This window comes from Bombus terrestris, chromosome 1 (genome assembly GCF_910591885.1).
Source record: "Bombus terrestris chromosome 1, iyBomTerr1.2, whole genome shotgun sequence".
Lineage (NCBI taxonomy): Eukaryota > Metazoa > Arthropoda > Insecta > Hymenoptera > Apidae > Bombus > Bombus terrestris.
In genome coordinates, this window is record NC_063269.1 from 9,734,527 (window position 1) to 9,757,011 (window position 22,485).

The 22,485-nt window shown below is 33.8% G+C and overlaps 1 protein-coding gene across 4 annotated transcripts; it reads right to left on the reverse strand.

Moving 5' to 3' along the window:
- Positions 1–789: 789 nt before the first annotated feature.
- On the reverse strand, positions 790–22,380 carry LOC100645619 (endoplasmic reticulum aminopeptidase 1). Of its 4 annotated transcripts, none has more exons than XM_012311317.3 (15): positions 21,969–22,380; positions 17,952–18,987; positions 11,029–11,175; positions 10,848–10,933; positions 9,798–9,894; positions 9,394–9,476; positions 9,006–9,211; positions 8,727–8,907; positions 8,171–8,396; positions 7,276–7,838; positions 6,969–7,200; positions 5,953–6,358; positions 5,669–5,811; positions 5,087–5,439; positions 790–4,724 (listed from the first exon to the last, which is right to left on the reverse strand). In XM_012311317.3, the coding sequence occupies exons 2-15, from the start codon at positions 18,082–18,084 to the stop codon at positions 4,569–4,571; spliced, it is 3,012 nt and encodes a 1,003-aa protein (XP_012166707.1). In that variant the 5' UTR covers positions 18,085–18,987; positions 21,969–22,380; the 3' UTR covers positions 790–4,568. The 4 variants fall into 4 exon arrangements, with proteins under 4 accessions (XP_012166707.1, XP_003393363.1, XP_012166722.1 ...); XM_003393315.4 differs by having other exon boundaries at positions 11,029–11,178; XM_012311332.3 differs by lacking the exons at positions 17,952–18,987; positions 21,969–22,380 and adding an exon at positions 12,276–13,312.
- Positions 22,381–22,485: the final 105 nt, after the last annotated feature.

The window sequence follows — 22,485 nt, forward strand, 5'->3', positions numbered from 1 at the left end:
GAATAAAGATTTTTGGCAGAATATAATGGAATTTTTATTATTTAATATCATTTGATGTTATATATGTACATTATTATACACGTATTATAAATTTTTTAGAAACAAGTAACATATCTTTAATTATTAAGCTGTTATACTTTTTCTTATAAATAATATTGTTATTTATAAACAAATACAGTTTCCTCATAAATAAAATTATAGTTTTTTTTAAGAGACTTACAAAGAATGATGCGGATTTCGTAATTTATTTTGTAATACATTTAATTAATTATATATATCTGAAAAATAATAAGGACATATTTTTTTTCGGAATACAGTAATCTCGTATTTGTATAATATTTACTAATTAGTTAATAAGAATAGCAAATGATGATATTTGACTAATTTTTATTTAAAACAATAGTCAATATACTAGTGTCTTCAGAATTAGCAGAAAAAAATGGTAGAAGTAGTAAGGAAGTGGAATGTTTGACTAAGAAAGGTCTTTACGAGATGTATGCACTCATAACGGAATATTTTCATATTCTATTCAGACTAGAATTCCATACATAGATGTTAGGCACGTATTATAATCTAAAGTTGTTAACCAATGTTCTAGACAAAATATCTTAAGAGTCATATTTTATACTTAGTCGCAACTGTTTTTGCAAGAAATGTATCCGTAATACCGAGCTATAAGAATATTTACTTTATATCCTAAATTTTTAATTAATACCTTCATAACTTCATATAGATGGATAATATGTATTTAGGTAAAAATGTTTATGAAAGAATGAAATGACGTGTACGTTATTTTAAACATATAATATATTCATTTGTATGCTTGTACATATCTCGCATTCTTTTATACAACAAAATATCTATGACAACAGTACAGTAGAGAACGGTATACAATATATAGTTGTATCAATAATTCATTCATAAATATGAGATGCAAGACAGCCTCGTTCTCTTAAGACATAACATTATCGAGTCGTGATTGCATAAAATACATATAAGTATGTACTCTTCTTGATTATTCTGATGTCCAGTCTTTCGGTAGAACTTTTGCATCGGTTTACTCCGCGTCTAGTGGATTCGATTTTTTTTTTTTTATTATTTATTAAATCGTTCTTAAACTCGAAAAACAAATATATATTGTTATTATTCGATATAATCCTTAACACCACAGTAAAGAATGGTTTTTTTTTTCTAATACTGTTAGACCTTTGTAATTAGTGATAAAAAGAGGAAAGTAATCGATAAAATAATAATAATCGTGCGTGACTTTCATGACAGTTACACTTACGATTAGACGTAAATCTATATTTTTTGTAAAGGAACATGACGATCTGTGCGATTTTCGCTCTTAAACGAAAGCGAGAGAACTGCGTATTACTTCTTAAACAAGTACTTTCGGCTATAATACGAATGTTGTAAAGTAGGCCAATCGGTTCGTGCTCCCTTCGTACTGAAAATGGCGAACCGGCGAACCGGCGAACCGAACGCTTTCGCAAATATCGTGGAGCGACTTCGTCCGTTTAAATCTTTAACAAGAGAGAATATCCGTTAGTGAAAAAATATGCTATTTACATGTAAGGTATCTAGTTGTGCGTCGATTCATTAATTCGCCGTTGGAGTGTATCAAAATCTACTTAAAGGGATGAACGATCCATGCAGTCATTTATTTTCATAAATCTTTTTTTTTTCCTTTTTCTAAATGTAAACATGCGTGTACAGTTCCGGCCAGAAAATCCTAATCCGATAAAAATCGACGATATTTTATACCAAGAAACGTTACTCGTCGGGATTCCAAGTAATTGTACTCTGATCGAAAATATGTAAAAAATGGCATGAACCTCGAAAAAAATGCTATTCCTTTCTTTTCTCTTGTTCGCGGGGGGATTCGAATTGCAAGCATCGTCGGCAGTTTTTTTTTATTGGTAGATTAAGGATAGAGATCAATCGTGTCCTATGTGCTCTAACTAATTATAGTGAAATAACTAATTATATTGTGAATGTCTCTTTGTTAGATAACGAGTGCTTTGATTGTTTAACGAGAGTGATGAGAACACGTAAAATTGAATATTCGTGAGATCTGGTCGACCATTGGATACGGGCAGTGGAAGATAAGAGACGCATAGAAAATAGCTCTCGTGGAGTAAAATCTAAACGTATACAGAGTGTCTCGAGTTCTTTTCTGATTGGGCTAAAAATTTGTTTTGCGTTGAACCTAGTTCTTTCTGTACTATACATATTATACATATAACACCACCGCACCGAAATATCCTCGGTACTTTCTGATTTTTTTTTTTTTTCATCGCGTTCTGTACAGTTATCTAGATTTTGGTGCTTTAACCTTCAAATGCTAAATCGATTTTTCATTTATTAGAAATAGTGGTAAACGAAATCGTTCTTTCTGTTTTAAATATTTCCCTGTTATATCGTTTTATATTTTATGTTTATTGTCGATAGAGAATTAGAAGAACGTAGGAAGTGATGTAAGTACACGACGAATGTATACCTAACGTTTAACAGTGGTTAATTTCAATTCAATCTCATTAGCATTTCAAGATTACGAATCATACCAAAATCACACGAATATTTCTTTTTCTTCTTCTTTTTTTTTTTTGTAAAGGCCAGCAGTTAACTTTGGCATTAACATATTTTGTATGCATCTAGATACCTTTTTTTTTAAATATATCCGACCACACAGAGCACACAATTCTCTTACGCTAATATGTACATACCATACAAAGCATCACAAGATTACATACATAAATTTATACACTTTTTCATAATAAAATATCCGATTCTCTATTATGCTACGTCACATGGAGAATGATCAGCTCCACGCGAGACATATCCCGCGCATCCAGTGTTCTGCGGTAATATAAATACACGACACACACGGTACATCAATTTTTCGCGATTATTTCCGAGGGACGATACAATCCTCGTAATATGTTCTTTTTCTCGAGGCCAAATCTTTTCTGTCGGATCACCGTTTCCACGAAACTAGAATTCTGTTTTGACGAAAGATTTGGCCGAATTAATCTGTCGAACACTTCTCCAATATTGATATGCTACTTATATTAACTGACTGTTCGTAACAATCGTTTCGGGCATTTTCTGTAATTACTTGATTAGTACTAACGCAATTTAACGTCGTTCCTTGATTTTCTTTTTTATGTATTTACAGCGAATCACACTATACTTTACAAGAGCAGCTGAGTTTCATCGAAAAATGGATTTCTAATGATCGTCATCGATTATATTACATATTATAATGTAATTCGTTAATTTTTTCTTTTTTTACTGACTGTACAATTGACATTTACCGCTACAAAAATTTTGTATCAATAAAATAATCATGTAAATATCTTGTAACTTTATACTTGTATATATACAATAAACGTTAAACGGAATAAAAATCTTACGTTCTCTAGCACAGGCCAAAATATTATTCTGTATTACTGATCGTATTTATAGCTACTCTTTCTTTTAATATAGAGCTTGGGGCTGACTCGTGAAATATGTTAAGTAGCGTTTCTCGTCAAATCTTCAGCATTCCGTTGAATTACTGTACTGGATGGATCAGGGATGGGGCTTGGGCATCACGTGGAGATTACTAACTGTCACTCCTTGTAATAAAGTATAGTATTATTTGGGAGACTAAAGTGTCAACGTTAGTAGGCGTACGTCGTTAGCCCTTTTCTTCTTCCCGGAAAAATTCGACGGGTTAGCGACTACCCTAGGAACAACGTTGTTCTCTCCTCGCTATAATCTCTCTCTCTCTCTCTCTCTCTCTTTTTCTCTATTTATATATAATAAATCCAATCTGCACGCACTGCGTGTATAATAAATAAATACTTTCGAAAGTGCGTATAAATCGGTGTATAATGTGTTACATATAAACAATTCGGCTCTGTTTCGATTCATCGAAAGATTTCTTCCAACGGACAAAAATCTGATAGTACGAACTTTGGTATGAGTTTAATACTTCTTGGCACTCCTACACCATTGAACTGATATTAGTGCAACTTTACAAGTCACAAAGTACAAACCATTGTATAATATCATTAATAGACTCTCTTGTATCATATTAAGAAATTTGATAATAAAAGAAATGAAATGTTAAGAGTGAATTTTACAAATCATTTTCTATTTGACGAATAAATTGTAAAATTGTGGAATAATTTAGAACGTAGAGCCTGTAAATTGTCAAATGACTAATATTATTAATTGGTAAATTATTGTGCAAGAGGCCTTGCAACTTGACAAAGTATCGGTCGATCCTTCGTCCGTTGAAGGATCATTGATTTTTAATCGATAAGAAGAATCTTTTGATGGGTACGACGGAAATGGGTCATTTTTGATCTGCGAATTATTATATATATACCTAACTAAGTGGTAAATAAACGGTTACCTTCTGGATAGTAACAAACGTCTTACTTTTTTCTTAGACTATATCGTGTCACACGAAGATATCATGTATCGATGAGCACCATGAAAAACGTAAGTATTGTTACCAAATGTATGGATGATAATTTCGCGTCATTCGTGTCCCATTCCCGATAAACAAAGGGTTAACTCGTGTGACTGTCCAAATAATTTATGAGCCATCGATCAACGACATCTGCATTATGTTTTACCCAATGTATATTGAACTTGATTGTTTCTAGGCTTTGTTCTAACGCTCCCCGACCACTTCCGACATCCACTTCCTTAAAGAATTCCGAAACCTAAGACGCAATGTCAAAAATACTTATTACAGACTCGTATGGAAAGGATTATTAATTAAATATGGAATTTTCGAAAGTTTCAGTAATTGAATCGCCCTGAATATCGTGCAAAAATATACGTGATCTTGCTTATTTTTATAGAATATACTGTAGGTACAGAATTACAGAAAGAAAAAGCCAGGATAATTTTATCCTTTATTAGAGCTATCGAGTATTTAACGATAAAATTTAAAATGATTCACTTGTCAATTAATGCAATAATAAAATTAAAAATAATTCTTTTTGTTATTTGGAACACTATTAATAAAGTGTTTCATTATAAAATTGTATTTAAGAAATGCAACAGTATATTTTTTACTTACCTCGTGGTAGTCGTATTCCGTGAAAAAGTCAGAAATTACAACAGATATAAGACTACCCATGGTCAGCGATCCGTTTCCGAATAAAACATGTATCTGAGGCCAGTAAGCTTTGAGATGACGCCATGCAAGGAATTGACCCTCGGGATTGGTAGCGACAGAGGCTATAACAGTTTCAACGTCTTGTGATCTCACCATATCTCGATTTAACGATCGTAAAAGGTAACGTTGTAGCAACCAAGAATCTGTCGTCGCTCCTAACGCTTGCAACATTATTCGTTTCTCGCTTGGTACCTGAGTTTCTTGATAATTTTTCCAACAATGATTCCACTCTTTCTCACCACCAAATTTGATTCCTGTACAAAGAAAAATGTACGATGTAACGAATGATTGAATAAAATTTGATTCTTGTACAAAGAAGAATAAACGCAATGCAATGAATAAATATAATGAATTTACAAGTGAATGAATAAAACGTATCTAGAAATTATCTGAATATCAGTGAATCTACAAAAATAAATAAATGAATCTACGAATGAACGTGGTGAACATATTGGATGTATGATAAAAATAATATTGTATTACCTGCAATATATACGACGTCTCGTATATTTGGGGCAATTCGTTTGCCTCTTAACATCCAGTCTTCGAAAAGGTTTTTCGCTGGTTTTACAACATCGTCCAATTTTACTGATACAGCTGATTGAAGCACTGCAATTCTTAATAACCTGTGGAAAAGGAACGTAGCGAATTTAAGATAGTCGATGTATAAGAGTTGATAATTATTCTAATCTTCCTAATCTTAGAAACTTTGCCAGTTGTAAAAATGACTTATTGGTGTTCTAAAGTTAACAAGATTTTATATTTACTTTTTCAAATGTGATCCCTCGTCTGCCCAACCGACGTATTTGATAACTGGAGTTAACAAAAGCTTTAAGAATGTGATATATCTTTTATATCCGGGACTTTCGCTTAATCTATCTTTCCAAGAATGTAAATATCCGAGTGCAGTAGTCCATGGCACATAATCTCTCTCATTTAACAGATAAAGAGATAGTTCAAGAGGTACGGTAGCGTTCAATTCGCCTGTTTCGGAAAGCGTAAACGCATCGTCAATAAGATTAGCACGGTCCGCTGGACTAAACTTGGTGTGATTATTCAATAATGTAGTGATGATTGATGCCCACATCTCTTCCGGGTAAGATACACGGTAAAATCCACTTTGATTCACATTGCACTTTATGTATTCCACGTCGGTAGGTATTTCGAACGTTACTGAAAATATGTATTAATTTTTGTTTCCACGAGGTCGAAGATATGGTTCAATTTATTATCAGATAACAAGTTCACTCGTATCAAGAAATACATTTTCCATGCATGAATTTGGATTATATTATATTACCATTTAATTTAAAAATGCACGAATGAAACTCACGTTATTCGAAAAATGAGATCTACGAAACGAGTGAAACTGCCAGCTAATAATTCATAAAGCCCAATAATTGCAAAGCTATTCGAAAACCATATAAAATTATACGCAATTGATTTTTCTTAATTTTTTGTACTTTAGGATTCATTTATGAACCACCTTCATTTTCCAGCTTAATTTTTCAATTAGATAAAAAACACAGTTATCGAAGGTCATTTTATTCTTATCAGAAATCATAGTTGTCAATGTGTTCCTCTTCTTTTCTATCTAACATCGGCGGGAAAGATAGAATCGAAAATCAATAAATCTCCTATGTAGGAACTGTAGTAAAATGAAAAAAATATCAATTGGAAATAATTTTATATCGCCTTTGAACGGACTCCTTTAACGATTTCTCGCTTTATGCTGTTAAACATCTCTAAAAAAAATGTTCGTTATAATTGTCCTATGTGTTACCATCGGTTAAATTCATCCATATGTTGTGAAGCTTGCGCGGTTCTTTGTCTGTGTAGTAGCTCAACGGGACATACCACTTGTAGTCAAAGGGCGATTTTGATTCTTGCAATTCTGTATCGTTTTCTTTTGGCGAAATTAGAAATCTCTTCTGAGTTGCTGTGATGGTATTCCCATTACGTGTGATCGTAATCAGAGGAAAACCCATTTGTTGGGTCCATGTATCCATAATAGCCTGCCGACACATTGTATTTCATGGAACACCAGAAATTATAAGTAATTAAAATTAATCTTTCAAACTTATACCTACTTTTACGTCAAAAGTATTATTTGTATGTTTTGTAAAGACCGCCCAGAGGTCATTCGTGTCTGCATTTCCATACGCGTGCGAATTCAGATAGTCGTTCAATCCACTTTTCAGAACATCTTCGCACAAGAACCCCTCAAGCATGTTGAGTATGGAGGCGCCCTTACTATAACTGATATCATCGAATATAGCTTCGATTTCATTTGGATCTTTAACCGGCACACTTATGGGATGGCTGCTTGCCAAAGCATCGAGATCAAGCGCTGGTTGAGTTTTGTCTAAAATAAACTGATCCATCATGCTCCACTCAGGTGAGATATGATTCACTCCTTTGTATTCGAAGAAACTGGCCGCTCCTTCGTTTAACCATAAATCGTTCCACCATTTCATAGTGACGAGATTACCAAACCATTGATGAGCTAATTCATGAGCGACAACTATAGCGACCCACTCGTGAGCATTGGTTGATGTCTCTTGTGGATCATAAAGTATTGATGTTTCTCGGTACGTGATTAGGCCCCAGTTTTCCATTGCACCAGCGGCAAAGTCAGGAATAGCTATTAAGTCTATCAGAAATTTATAAAATTTATATGTTAAAAACTGATATAGGATATATAAGGTGTTTCAAGTTTTTTCAGTCATATTTTGTCAGTGTATCCTATGAATGGAAATAAGAAAAGAATGTTATAATATTAAATGAAAGCTGTACTTCAAAATATAACGGAGTTTGTTAGTTTAACTGCAAAACATTTTTTTCTTATTCATAGCCAAATAGTTTTCTAGAAATGTCTGTTCAGAGAAACCTGGTACACCATGAATAAGAAACTTTCTGTTGCACCAATGAAATTATTATCGAGTGAATTTACAATTACTTTTATATTCTGATTTGATTACGTACCTTGTTTAGGCAATGGATAATGTACCCCGAAAAAAGATTCAAAGTAATCCATTGTACGAGCAGCTGTAGTTACCGCGTATTTTGCCTGTGGAAGCATCGTCTCTGCTGCATAAACACTCACGGAAATATTCCTTTTGGTCAATTCGGAGACTCGTTTGAAGTCACAAACCACGAAAGCTACCAGGTACGTCGACATTTCTACAGATTCTTGAAAATCATCGCGAAGCTGAAAATTTTTGCAATAAATGTTGTTATTTACGTACATATAGTACAATTATGATAACATAAATTATAGAATATAGTATTCATTTTTCTTCCAGTATCACTGTACTATACATTTTAAGTAAGAAGCTTTGTAAAATTATAGTACGTTTAGCAACGTACAACAATGTTTTGTAAATCAGATATATAAAACAAGAAATAATAATAATATGTGGATGCAAATATTTCATGAGGAAGAAACAAAGAGAAATGTTTAGTTAATAATGATATATCATAATACAACACTAATTTAATAAAATAATTTAACAACTAACTTCATTAGTTTCGTACTCACCAGTCCGGTGCCCATGTAAAATCCAGCATCCTCGGTGTTCATCACAGGCATATTGCATAGCGCGATATGAAATCTGTCCCTAAATATCGAAACCTTAAATTTAGCCTTAAATTGTGGTTCGTCGAAGCATGGGAATGCCGAGCGTGCATACGTGGGTTCGAAATGAGTCGTGGCGAGGTACCTATAGTCGAAAAAATAATTCGGTTACGATCTCGTTTAAAATGAAGATACGCCTTGAGCAATTTCCCAAACAGAAAATTATTACAGTTTCAGAGTGACCTCTTTTCTCCTTCTGGGGTGACATAGCTGCTAAGATAAAATCCTTCGAGTTCACTCGTCAGTTTCGAAATAAACCTCAAGTGTACTGTGTAATTCCCTCTCTTCCGAAATTTACTCTCTTCCAGTTCTAAATACAATTGTTGATGTTTTGGATATTCCAGTAACTTTGCAATTTTTAATCTGTGGCCTTTACGGTCCTGAATCATCTAAACACCAGTTTTTGGCGATTAGAAAGTAGATAGAACATGATAATGATATATGTACAGTGGCTCATAATAACGTATGTTAATGAAATTTACATAAACATACATAACATATTAATAAAATATGTCTGTAAGTGTACGAATACTTCGAGTCACTGTACACGCATATTATTTTGAATACTCACTTTCTCATTTATTGTCAAATTTTTACTATGGAAGACGATATAGTTGGTCTCTTTATCGACATAGAATTCGATTGTGACCTGTCCTGCAAATGGAAATTAAAAATTATTCCTATCCTATTATTATATTATCCTGTCGCAAAAATGGAAATTATTATTATTTTTTTCTTCATTCTTAAACATTTTAGTGCAGAGTATTACGGAAACATTACTTTTTTACTTCAGAAATTAATTTCTTAATTTTAAAGATACTGTACGGTTTCTGTCCTAAATGTTTTTCTACGTATTTATAATAAATAGCGTTCTGCAAAAGCTTGTTAAATTAAAACAAATTCTTTCGCAATAAAAATGTAATAATCGATATTCTCGAACATTAGCTAACAACTAATCAACGATATAGTACTTACCTTTTACTTCTAAGGTGGTAAGATTTGGATGGATAGTGATATTGTACCTAGTAGGATGCACAAACGTAGGTAGCCTCACGTTATTCCAAGGAAACACCTGTAACAGTTCCATTCAATTAAATTATTATTAGACCGTTAGTTGAGCGAGCTACTGTAATTGCATACATTTTTTATCTTCGATGCTAAAGATGTACTATTTATGTAACTGCTAGTAAAATATGAATGATCAACAATAAAATTGATCAAATAACCGGCAATCCTAGATTATGATACTTTAGACTCTAGGGTATGGAAATTTATAGTACTATAGACGTCCTGCAATTGATTTCCCGCCAAGACGTTTTATAGCTCGTTCACAGTAAGCTTCAAGCAAAGGCTCAGGCACAAGCATTGAAATGTGACATACAAAAGAACACACTTTGCATACACATATACGTACATGACATACCTATGTATTTTGCATTTCTATACGTCCTAATTTTTTCTTTTTACGTACCGCGGCATAGAAAGGTTTCAGGTCAGATAGATTTTTCTCTTTATGTTCCAAAAGTAATATCTTAAACAACTGTATTTTGTATTAAAAACTTTGCATCATTTTTGTAATGAAAACTAGTAATCGCTATTTTCTTATTTTACAATATACAGAATATAATATATGATTCTTCAAATTTTTTTTGGGAGATTAAAATGAATACTACGACTTGTATCTATACAAAGACATGAAATTAAAATTCTTTAATGTACTTATTACGATATAATCCTTTAAATATTCTAATATTTTATATATAATTAAATATCTTAATATTTTAATATATAATTAAATATATTTTTATAAAAATTTAATGCAATATCATTGTTTGACGATTATTTGAAATCATATGGCACGTATGAATAACATTGACGAATCTACATTATTCATTGTATCATTTGAGAACTTGAGTACATACGGTCGTTATTACTTATGCATTATGTCTAGAATATGTGTTACGAAGTATATGTTTTGTTCTACTTCGATCGTATAACCAGCAGAGCAAACACAAATAACCATACCTCTCCATTAGTTGCAAGAGGTTCGCTACTTTTTTCATCGTCTTCAATTTCCAGATTGGGTGGCTTCTCTCCAGCACAAGGGCAGTCTATTAAAAAACGAAAAGGAGAAACCAATAACAAGCATCGAGTAATACAGAAACAAAATTGAAATGTTATTTACATTAAGGGAACGTTACATTACCATTTTGTGGTCCCGCGAAGGCAATGATGAGTGATATGGCGAAAAGGATCGCAAAAACAACGGTAGCTACGCAGAGAGCCCTTTTTTGAGAACATACAATTCCATTGTGCTCGTAAATACTACGTTTGTGCAATCCTGTGTTACTGTCTCCTGGAACAAAGAGTCTCCTGAAGAATGATCAAGCGTCCATACGTTCCCTATTCTAAAGCATGAGAAACGCGTTGAATTTGTTTTGGCAACATTACGTATGTTGTTTATAATATCGAACGAAATATATATATATATATCAAGAGGTACGAATATTATTGAATATTGAAGAAGTAGGTGAAACGTATAAGTTCCCAAACGTGAAATGTCCACTAACGTGAGAAACAAGTTTCCTGTCCTCGGTTACACACTTGACCTAGATTTTTGACTGCCGAGCGACAGTCCACAGTGACGTTAATGCGGTTACTCCAACAAAATACGTGAAATGCTGTGTATATATCTTATCATCGAATGACAGCTCTATAACATCCAATCAATTTAAATTCAATTTGAATGGATTTGTAACAATGGCGCCATTACAAGATAGTACGCTGAATATATATAATTTTAAGAGACGTATGCTTAAAGCTTCCTTCAACGCAAGCGAAGTATAAAGTAAACAAAAGTTAATATCAACGTTATATAGAATTCTGAGGCAATTTTTCTCGAGAAGTTCACGTCATTTGGATAAAGTGGCTTGTTCTATACGATACGTGTTGCAACATATTGTATGGTTCTATGTCAAACAGATGTGTTTACGCACATTGCAAGTGGTTCTATTTGTTGTCACAGACAGGATGATAATTAGTTAATCGGTCGACAAGAAGATACATATACATAAACGTATGAGGCTAGCCGGGTTGCGTGTTTTAATTTGAAAGATCAGAGGCTTGTCTCTTATTGATCGCACGCACGTGCTTCTCGTATAGTCTATTCGTAGCCCGGAGGGTCGTAAGTGGGCCATCTGGTCGAACGATTTCAAAGGAAAAGGAGAGAACCGCGTGTGAAGAAAAGAGAGGGAAAAAAGAAGCAAAGGAAAAGAAGGACAAGGAAATGAAGGGAAACCGTGAAAAGGAAGGGAGGTCAAGGGGCAAACAGAGCTGTCAGAAGTGGTAGGAGTTACCCCTGGTATGAGATTGCAACGGGAACGAAACTAGAGCCTGAGCTTCACTCGAGAAAATCCACAAAAATTCTCGAATGCCTGTTCTGACGTGTCTCACCTGTCAGAAAGGCAACGTCATCCACATCTTGTTCGCTCATCGTGAACCGATTTGGCGGCGGTCTCCGACGAACGATTTCTTTTACCTGACCGTCGTTCGTAGCATATAAGATTTTGATCAAGGGCTCTCTCTGTTCAGCCAGAATTCGGGCGGTCGTACTCGTAGCTTGCCTGCTTCGCCTAGTAGTTACTTTCGTTGATACACTGTCGGTTCGAGTGTCAAGGTCAAGGAATCACCGAGGAAGACTGGCAGATTTACCTACTGGTTCACTGGGGGCTTGCGGTTACTTTAGGCTCAACCTTCTTTCCTTGTTCTCGTTCCGTTTTTCTTTTCCTTTCTCTTTCTTAATCGTTTGTCGTGCGTCTAGTTCAAAGCTTAATCGGCAGAAGCGAGCTTGCTCGAGTAGATCGACTCGAAATTCCTGAAGTAGCAAGCACGGGCACGAGCACGAGCACGAGTTGAAGAAGCACGAGCACGGGCACGGGTACGGAGACGGGGAAGCTCACAAACACAATCCTTAACACGAGCACGAGCAGAGACACGAGCACGAGCACGAGCACGAGTACGAGCACGAGCACGAGTACAAGCAGAAGCCCGAGTAGAAGCGCGACCAACGAGGTCCCGAGGACCCGCAACAACGTGACGCTTACGAAGTCACCGAACAGCTCGACAACGTCGGCGAGTCTATAACGCGCGACGTGCTTTGACATTTCATTGGTATTAAAACGTGAATATAGCGACTGCGGAGTTAGGCAGAAATGGCGACTTTCCAAACCCCTTGGTGGCGGATCGCTTTACGGGGGTGAATTTGCAGCTCTCGCCACGCCGCACCTCGCTTCGCCTAGAGTTGCAGCGGGGGTGGTTGGTTGCTTTTACTGTGGCGCCATCCGTGACCCACCCTTCACAGTGATTCCTACCCTACTTGCCATTTTACTTCTACGCTTGGGTTGGTAAGAAGATTCTCTACCATTTTTGGTATTTCCCTCTGCTTTCCTTTAAGGTTTCAATACTCCGCGACTTGTATTTTAGCATTAAACAGTATTTTCGCGAAATTATGTTATTTCATTCATTTCGTTGTTAAAATATCCGTGATAAATCATCATTTTGTTGTACGTATTTAATGTTAGAAATATTAACTATGCAATTATAGACAAAAAGAAAAAATTTAATTCTTTGCGAAATATTGTATTTTTTTTCTATAATCGTACACTTAACATTCGTACTCTTAACGATGATCAAATAACATTCTAGTGACGCCTTATTTAGCGACGAAACGATTTAAATGATATAATTTTATGCATATTCTTTGTTTGAAATTTAATTTATACGATATTAACGAAAATATTCATAGGCAATAAATTCTTGTGTAGAAAATGGATTTTCATTTTAGTTCACTACTAACACAATTACTTTACAAAGCTATTGAACGGTATATGAAGTATCGGCATTTTAAACATTCGATACGAGAACTCTCGTTTTTGCATACGATAGAAAGACTGACAGTGCACACAACCGCTATGCATATTCAATATGTGTTTTGCATTGTCATCGTTCTAGACCTAATAAAATGAGTTTTATCTTAATCCCTATATTATAGTTTGCATCGAGCGTGCTATGTCGTTTAATAATATTAAGATTTAGAACGTAATAGGATACTACAATTTATTTTACTTTAAGAATTTTAGAATTCTAGAATTAATCGTTTCTATAAATCTGATAAGATACTGAAATTACTTAATATGAAAATAATTTCGTATAAGTATATGTATAATGCGATTAAAGTTTTATTTGAAGAAACATATATTTCATATATACACCATTCGTATATTTACACATAGTAAGTATTTTTTTGTTTTCTATCCATTCTAATTATCTATATTATTCCGAGCACGTTTCCCGATAGCATTGACATGAATTCCACAGAGACACTAAACATGATGTCTGTGTTACTTTATTTATGGCTATGATTTTAGAAATATCTTCGACAAAAGTCAAATTAGAAAGAATCCTTTATAAATATATTGTTAAATAATTATATGTATATAATATTATAACTATATACAGAATTTCTGTTTAGTCAATAGTTAAGTAATTCTTTGGACAAAACCAAATAAGGGGCGAAGACTAAAATATTTTTACGTTACAATGATTAATTAGTCGAGTCCCCTAATAATGCTAATGAAATTTCAAAATGTTTCGTACAGCACATACAATATATTCATAAAACATGTCTACAGATATCTAGATTCCATACGATCGTTATAACAGAGTTCGTCTAGTAAGCTATCCGAGTTGGAACGATGGAAGCTGACATTATCAAGAAATGAACGCGAAATCAGCATAAGAATATACGAGAAAAAAATTGGAACACGTCAATGCAATGCAAGCACGGAATAAAATCCTGTCCTTGCATTAGCGATTATGGAGCTATCGAGGATCTCTTAGAAGTTTTCAGTTCATAGTATGAATGAGGGTACTCGAACCGTTCGGATTGTCGAAGTTCAATATCCTTGACGGACAAAGTCTCCGCTGAATGCTGGCAATGGCATTCAAACTAGAGAAAGGGGCAACATTTCCGTTTCTTGTCTGGCTTTTGACCTGCGAATGAAGTTTTAGGGATACGGGGAACGATTCTTGTATGAAACAGATCGATATCGCTGCAACATATGTTGCCAACTCTGAGAAATCGGTGTATATATAAAAATAAATTATTTGGAATCTATATCTGAATATAAAAATCAAAGCTAACTGACCGATTCATCAACGCCAAGCCTACACCGTTGTACGTGGAAACGTGAAATTTGGATAGTATAGTTCCTTTTAGACGTTGCGATAAGGTCGAATTTTTGGAAATACAAACCTTGAAGGGGTAAAAAGGAGGTCAATTTTTTTTTTTAAAGGACACTCATATTTCACGAATTGCCAATATTGCAGACGCGAAATTCAACATTTCGAGATCCTCATTAAAAATAAATAAAAGTGTTTGAGCGTATTTCAAAATTCAACTATTTTAGGGGTGAAAAGGGGAGTAAGTTGTTTTCTCAAAGAGTAACCGTATCCCTATATTCGCTAAAGCTGGAAATTTGAGGTTCGGTAAATGAACTGCTCGTTAAAAATGAACACGCTCGTGTCTCATGGTCTTTCGAAATTCAACTCCTAAAGGGATGAAAAAGGGGCAAATCGATTTTTCAAAGGATGGGCGAATCTCTAAATCCATTAAAGTTGTGTTAAATGTGAAATTCAGAGAATAGATTCCTCAAGAAAATCCACGTGTGGTAATTTGTTAAAATTCAATGTTAAAAGGTATAAAAATAATATTCGATTAAAATCTTGTCGTGTAAAAAGAAATTTGTCATAAATCTGGTAGTTCATTGTTAAATTGTCGATTTTTACGTATTTGTGATAAAAAGGATATAAAAATGTACAGATTGTATAAATGTAGAAACATGTATAAAATATCTGTATGAAATATTTTTTCAAAATTCATAATAATATATATTTACAGGTTGCAAGAACTGTTATTATAATCGAATTTTTTCAATTTCAACGTTTTTAAACATTGCGTGCGCTGGAAAGATTTTGCCTCCTGATTTAAAATTAATCTTTGAATCAATAAATTGATTATTACGTAATAATAGTAACCGTGGTTAATTATACGTTAAACTGTATTATTCTTTATCGTGGTTTTTAGATATAAATAAAAAACCACAGTTATATATATATGTAGATATGGGTTAGATTAGGTTTGCGTTCAGTATGTTACAAAATTATAAGGTCAATTAAGCAAGGTGTGTTATGGGGCGATAAAAGGAGTATTTTATATAATATACACGTGTTCAATCTTATGTTCTTTTTTTAAAATAAAGGTTTAAAAATACAGGCCTTTAATACCTACCAACAAATAATTTTCTATCTTCTAGATAATAATGTTTCTACCGAATTTCCATAAAAATTTGGATTATGCAATGCACGATATGAGAATTAACTATGTTATTTCGATTTCGTATTTAATTTTGGTCAGTATCTGATGACATCAACTACAATATCTTTGCGAATACGTCAAATAATCATATTACATTTTACAGTCATGTTAATACTTTAAACCTAAATTATCTAATTATTTAGAGTGTCATATAGGAAGGAATGTAATATTTATATTGCAATATAATTGAATTAACATATATCTTAAATAATTTTTAACAAATAATATATAAACAATAATAAAGACCACTTCAACATATTCTTAAATCTTTATGTCAATACTTTAATTAATTTAAAAGACACAATTCAAAAGAAATGATCAATCTTTTCTCATTTTTGATTATTTTCTAAAAATGTTTCCGGTAATAAGTCATTGCTCGTCGCAAAGACGTGCTGCCGATAAAGTGTTAATTGCTGAACGCTATTGTATTTTTATCTTCATTTTTTCGGTATTGAATAAAAAATAAATTATTTTGATATAACTACATACGTCGACTACATAAAAAAATATCTGGCCACGAACTAATACCAATTTCATGCTCTCTACGTTGCTTCTGAATCTTTTACAACGTTGCACTACTTGTAGGCCCACTCGTAGCTTTAACTCGCGAGGAAATGTATATTTCTAAGTTTCAAATGCACGAGACTCATCAATATTAGAATGATTTGTGTCAAAAGCTGGGTAACTTTTTAAGGCGGAAACAAACCTACATAAATACGTTAAAATAAAACAGGTCACAAGTTCAAAAGTTCAGACATCTATAAACGCTGTGATTCTATCGATATTGATCAGATTTGGAAACGGTGTTCACTAGAATAGTACATAAACTCGACCAACTTAAATATATTTTCATGGTTACTAGTTACTACTTGATTGTAAAAATTATTCTTAGATCATAATCGCGTTGTTTTCATATGAAGAATCATCACTCTACACGATAATAAAGTTTTATAGATACGATAAAGGTCTTCAGATTCTTATCAGGTACATAAACTTTATGAAACATAAACGTTTAATAAAATAGCAATTCTCAGTCTTTCCTGATTAAATCTGTTTTTCATTTTGTGTTAAAACAACTTAATAAGCACTTTGATCATAATCTGTTATAGGTGTTGCATTTTTAACGATAGCAATTATTGTTGTTACGAGTCAGAATTTTGTCGATCCATGAAAAGATGGTATCTAAAGAATATAAGGTCATGAATAATAGTGATATGTGCTTTGAAACCAGTAATTACGCTTAATATATATGCTTTTCAAGCTTTGTGCAAAATAAAACACACACGCCGTAACCGTATTTCAAACGTAAAAAAATGTACGTTTTGTGTTAATTTAAATTTTTTAAAATCCATTCCAAGCTAACTTCTATACATCGTGATAAGAAAGTATAGAGAAAATCAATCTCTAGTTCTAATTGTTAAACAGATTTGGATAGAAATATAAATTTTCGAATTATGAAAAGAAATTGCATATTCATCGCAGATTCGTTGCGTATAAAACTTGTTTTTTTTCGCAACAGAACCGCCAAGGGAACAATTTTATTTACCACGGTTGTAGAATACCGCTGAGACCATTTTTGTTTCCCCAGTGTTAATGAAATTTCAGGTTAAGAGTCCGTACTAGGTTGGCAGTAAGTTAACTCATTAAAGAGAGTAGTAAACGTGCTTTCTCGGTGCAAGTGGATTTTTACTCACCTGAATTTATCGGCACCTCGGTGGTGGTGTTAGCGGTTCCGTTTTGCCCGGGACTTCGCGAACTCGAGGTTCTACCTAAAGGCTCCATCCGGATCGCCTCGCTGCTTTCTCGCGTCGAAGTTCCCCCTGGCATTTTGCTTTTCTCCCTCTGCCTGCCTTTTTATCCAGTAAGCTCGCACTGTGTGCAGTTTCGAGCGGAAGATGCACGCTTCCTTGGCTCCCTATTTCTCGTGACTCGATGCGAATTACATTCTTCAACGTTGATGCTTTTAGAGAACGATGCACTTTTGTATTTCTCTTTTGCATCCGTGTCAACGGATCGAGGAATTTTCATGCGAACTATGTAAGTCTTATTCGTTCGACGCTTTACTCTAAACATTCGTCACTTCTTTTTCACGATGCATTTGCTCGATCTATATTTAATACGAGCCGATAGTTTTCCTAACGTATTTTTATTATTTTATCTATTCGTCGTGTGCAGACGGATGTCACTCAAGGCGAAGAATTTTTTATACATTGGTCCCCGTCACAAAGCGTTGGAAAATGTCATCGAGAAAAAGATTTGTAGCTGTTACAAAACGATAGTTTCGCGTATAAATTTCGTACAAATATTCGTGGTTTATAAAAGGAGTAGTCTATTGATCGTTTTAGTTAAATTTGAACCCTTAGTCGGGCAGTGCACGTGGATCTAGTCAATGATTGTTTTTACACTAATTACTTTCGTAGCTATTGGATGATATTGTATTATAGTTCTATATGTCTTTCTATTTTAATGGTAAAGTTCACTAGTTATTGTAAAACTGTATGCGTGATATAAAGCTGCACTATATGCGTGCGAAGGCTGGTCATATTTTAAACAAATACAACAAGTAGTCATTAAAATTGCAAATTAAAAGAGATCGTTACATTAAATATACGTATTAACTCTGTAAACAGTTAACTGGCTGGTTTTTGTTTGATTGCTTGCTAACGATGGATTAATAATTTCCTTGTAAAGTTGTGCAATATTTCCTTAGTGTATTGCTAAACATGGTATCTGAAACAAAGTACGAAACATATATACAATATTTTTATTCGTTGTTTTTTAAATTATTTTTATAAATTATTCTCATCCTTCTCAGGAAAATATTCTCTAAATATATACAACATGTTGTTCATAAAACTATGCATTGTTAACTACTAATATACACGTAATATGAATATAATTAATAAGTAATATTAAGTGTAATAATACCATAATCAATTTTGGCAGATATTTCTTATTCAAAGTGTTTAAACTGTCGAAAACATTGTTTTTTTTTTTAAATAATCATCGTTTTATATAATATATAAGATATAATATATCTTCATATTGTATCCTCGAAGAACATACTTCATTATCTCTACATAATCCAAGATTCGACCTAAGACATTATTATTAATTTATACACGAGTCTTAAGAGTTTAAGAATCGATCAAATTTTTATAATGCACCATATATTATTTGTTCGTTTTATATAGATAATAGGCCAGCGTTGTTTGGTTATTATTGACTTAATCAGGCTTATAATTATAATACACGGCCGATATAATAGGTCAGTGTGATCGTACGTTTCACACTCAACGCATATTTTATAAAGTTATTTTTATAGCCACAACAAAGTTGCCAATTATATGCATCAGTATCTTCACTGTTTTTCACGTCCTCTTGTTTAGGTGTTCGTTGAGGTGTATTTAAAAAATATATATATACATATATATACGGCGGGAAATTGTTCATACAACAGACACTGGATTGTCCTGTAGAACTTTCATTTTAAACGAAGGTTTTACCCGAGACGTTGTAATTAGAGTTGTCGAGGATAAGAGGACCGCTAGAATCATGAACGACACTTTCTTTCCATTTCGGTAGCAGGTAATTATGCATTTACCGAGTTGGGTGCTAATTCATCTCCATTATCGTCGTCTCTCGTTTACACGTACGGATTGTTTCTCTTTCAATTCAGACACGCTACGTGCCTCTCAATTTCATTAATTATATAATTACACATGTCCTACTCTAGTCAAGGTAAATGAGTATTGTTGAAAATATCATCGATATTAGGATGTAAGTGAAAGTTAAATGATTCAATGATAAATGTTACATATATAGATCCATGATTTAATCGGTATAATACACGTTTGTATTTGGTAAATTTGAAGACGATTTTTTTTGTGCAATAATGAAATTGCAAGAAAACCAAGCATGATAGTATGAAATTTATTTAATACAGATTATTTAGTGTTTTATAATTATTTTGTTATGAGATACATATATATATTTATAATTTTCTAATAAAAGGAATCAATTTAATCATGGCTACAGAATTCACATCCATGAAAAATTAAATTCATTACATTAGAAATTCCTTATTGATTTCCCTTAATCTCGATGAACAGATTACGAAGTCTTTATACATGCTGATCTCTCATGAGTATTAATTTCCTGGTAAACTCTTTCCCTTAAAGTTCCTCATGAATTCCAGCCACGTTTTTTCCTTCTTTTATTTTATATCTACATATACATTTACTAATTTTTTAGTGTAACAATTTATATCTTATCAGATACACAGTTGGAGCAAAAACGATACAAATTAAAATGTTTTCAAAGCGTAAATAAAGTCGATCATATTTGATGGATTACTCGCAATTTAGAAACTCTTTTACCCATTTGAAATAACAACTGAAGGTTCAAAAATTCAAGTATGCTTTCAAAGTTATCTTAACCATACGTCTTACATTGCTATTTTATAGACATCATCATTTTTCTTCGAGTTAAAGCAATTGGTCGACATATGTACTTACATTAACTATCGAACGTTTAAAGAACTCTAATGGGGAAACACAAGGGAATTTTTACGTACAATGGAAATTCGAAACAATTATGCGTTATTGTTCGTAGTTATAGATCTTTCATACATATAACTATAAGGCTGACTATTTCTGTAGTCAGCCTCGTTTGCAAATAACTTAATAACACTTTATATGCACAACCTTACGTAATAAGTGATATGCATGTGCAAGCTATTGAAGGTTACGCGAAAATTGTCTGTAATTTCAGAATATTTTCTACATTGAAACGGAGTTTATTTCTACAACAGTAGGTGTGGATTATTTTCTTAAAACCAAACGTGTTATGCAAGATCCATGAATTATAAATATCTCTATGAGATTTAGATACTCTTAGCTATTATGTTTTCTTAAGTTTATTTAGTAGAAACAGAATTAGCAAATTTCTTGGTGAATTGCCACAATTAAGCGAAAAGGCAAAGTATAATTATTTGTCTTCAGTAATCATAACTGAGTCATAAATTATGATAATACTAAGAAATTTTCTTTTACGCGTAGACTTTTTATAGACTAAAATTCATAGACAACATTTTTATCAAGTAACACAATGATCACAACAGTAACACAAGTATCTAAAAATTGATTACGAGCTGATTGAACTAATGTGAATTTCTAATGTGAACACATTTAATACGATTAATATCATACGAACAACGGAAGCTTTGTAGAACGTCCGAGGAGTCCCTCAGCTTTTTCTACTTTTTTCTATAATTCTGAGAAACTGGCGTACGAAACGAACTAGTCGGCGAGTTCTCTTATTCAGAGAGTGAATTTTCAACAGAGAGAGAAACAGTATGCAACTTTTTGTTTCATCCTACTTCCGTCTGCTACACAGGTAACAGTATTCGTGTGCGCGTCTAATACACGGACGCGGTACCTCGTGATAGAACGTTGACCCTGCCCATTTTCGCGGTCGAGAAATCCCTCCAAACAAACGAAGCTAATATAACATACAAAGACTCCTCTGTGATTTCCCACTATCCTTAACGTCTCTCAATTATTCTATGCTCGGTCTAACCAGAAACCAAACCGAATAACGATAATACAAAACGCTGGAAATATTCAATCGCAAAGAATTACACGACGAAGGTACACCGAGGTTCAAAGGACCTTAAGATCTAAATAAAGTATGAAATGTGGAGGACTAACCTTCTGCAGGCGAGAGAAAACGCGAACACCGAGGAAAAGGATTTCCCTCGTCGAGGAAGAAATCCAGCTGGTCGATTCCATGGGGAACCGATCAATATTCTCGAGATTCGTCGATTTCGTTTTCTCGATACCAGTGGCGTATGCGAACACGATGAACCGGCACCTCACCGTGAGACTATCGAAACATTGTACCGGAAGGGAATATTTACGTACGCGGCGGGTCGAGCGGTTCGAGCGAGAAGAAAAAGGCGCGGCGTGTCTGTGCTCGATTCGGCACCAGTTCGCAACTGCACGAGCCACGATTGCATCGCCGAATGATTTAAGCTTCGCACAGGCTGTATGGTAGAGACGGGGCTTCTTTCGTTATGAGAACAGCCACCATCGTCACATGTATGCAGTCGAACGGTGAGAATGGCACTGAAGGGAGTTTGAGAGTCGAGCGTGGCTAAATTTCCGGACGCAGGGAGGCGCGGCGGTCAGGATCAGCCACAGGTTGCGCCCGTCTCGTTCACGCAGG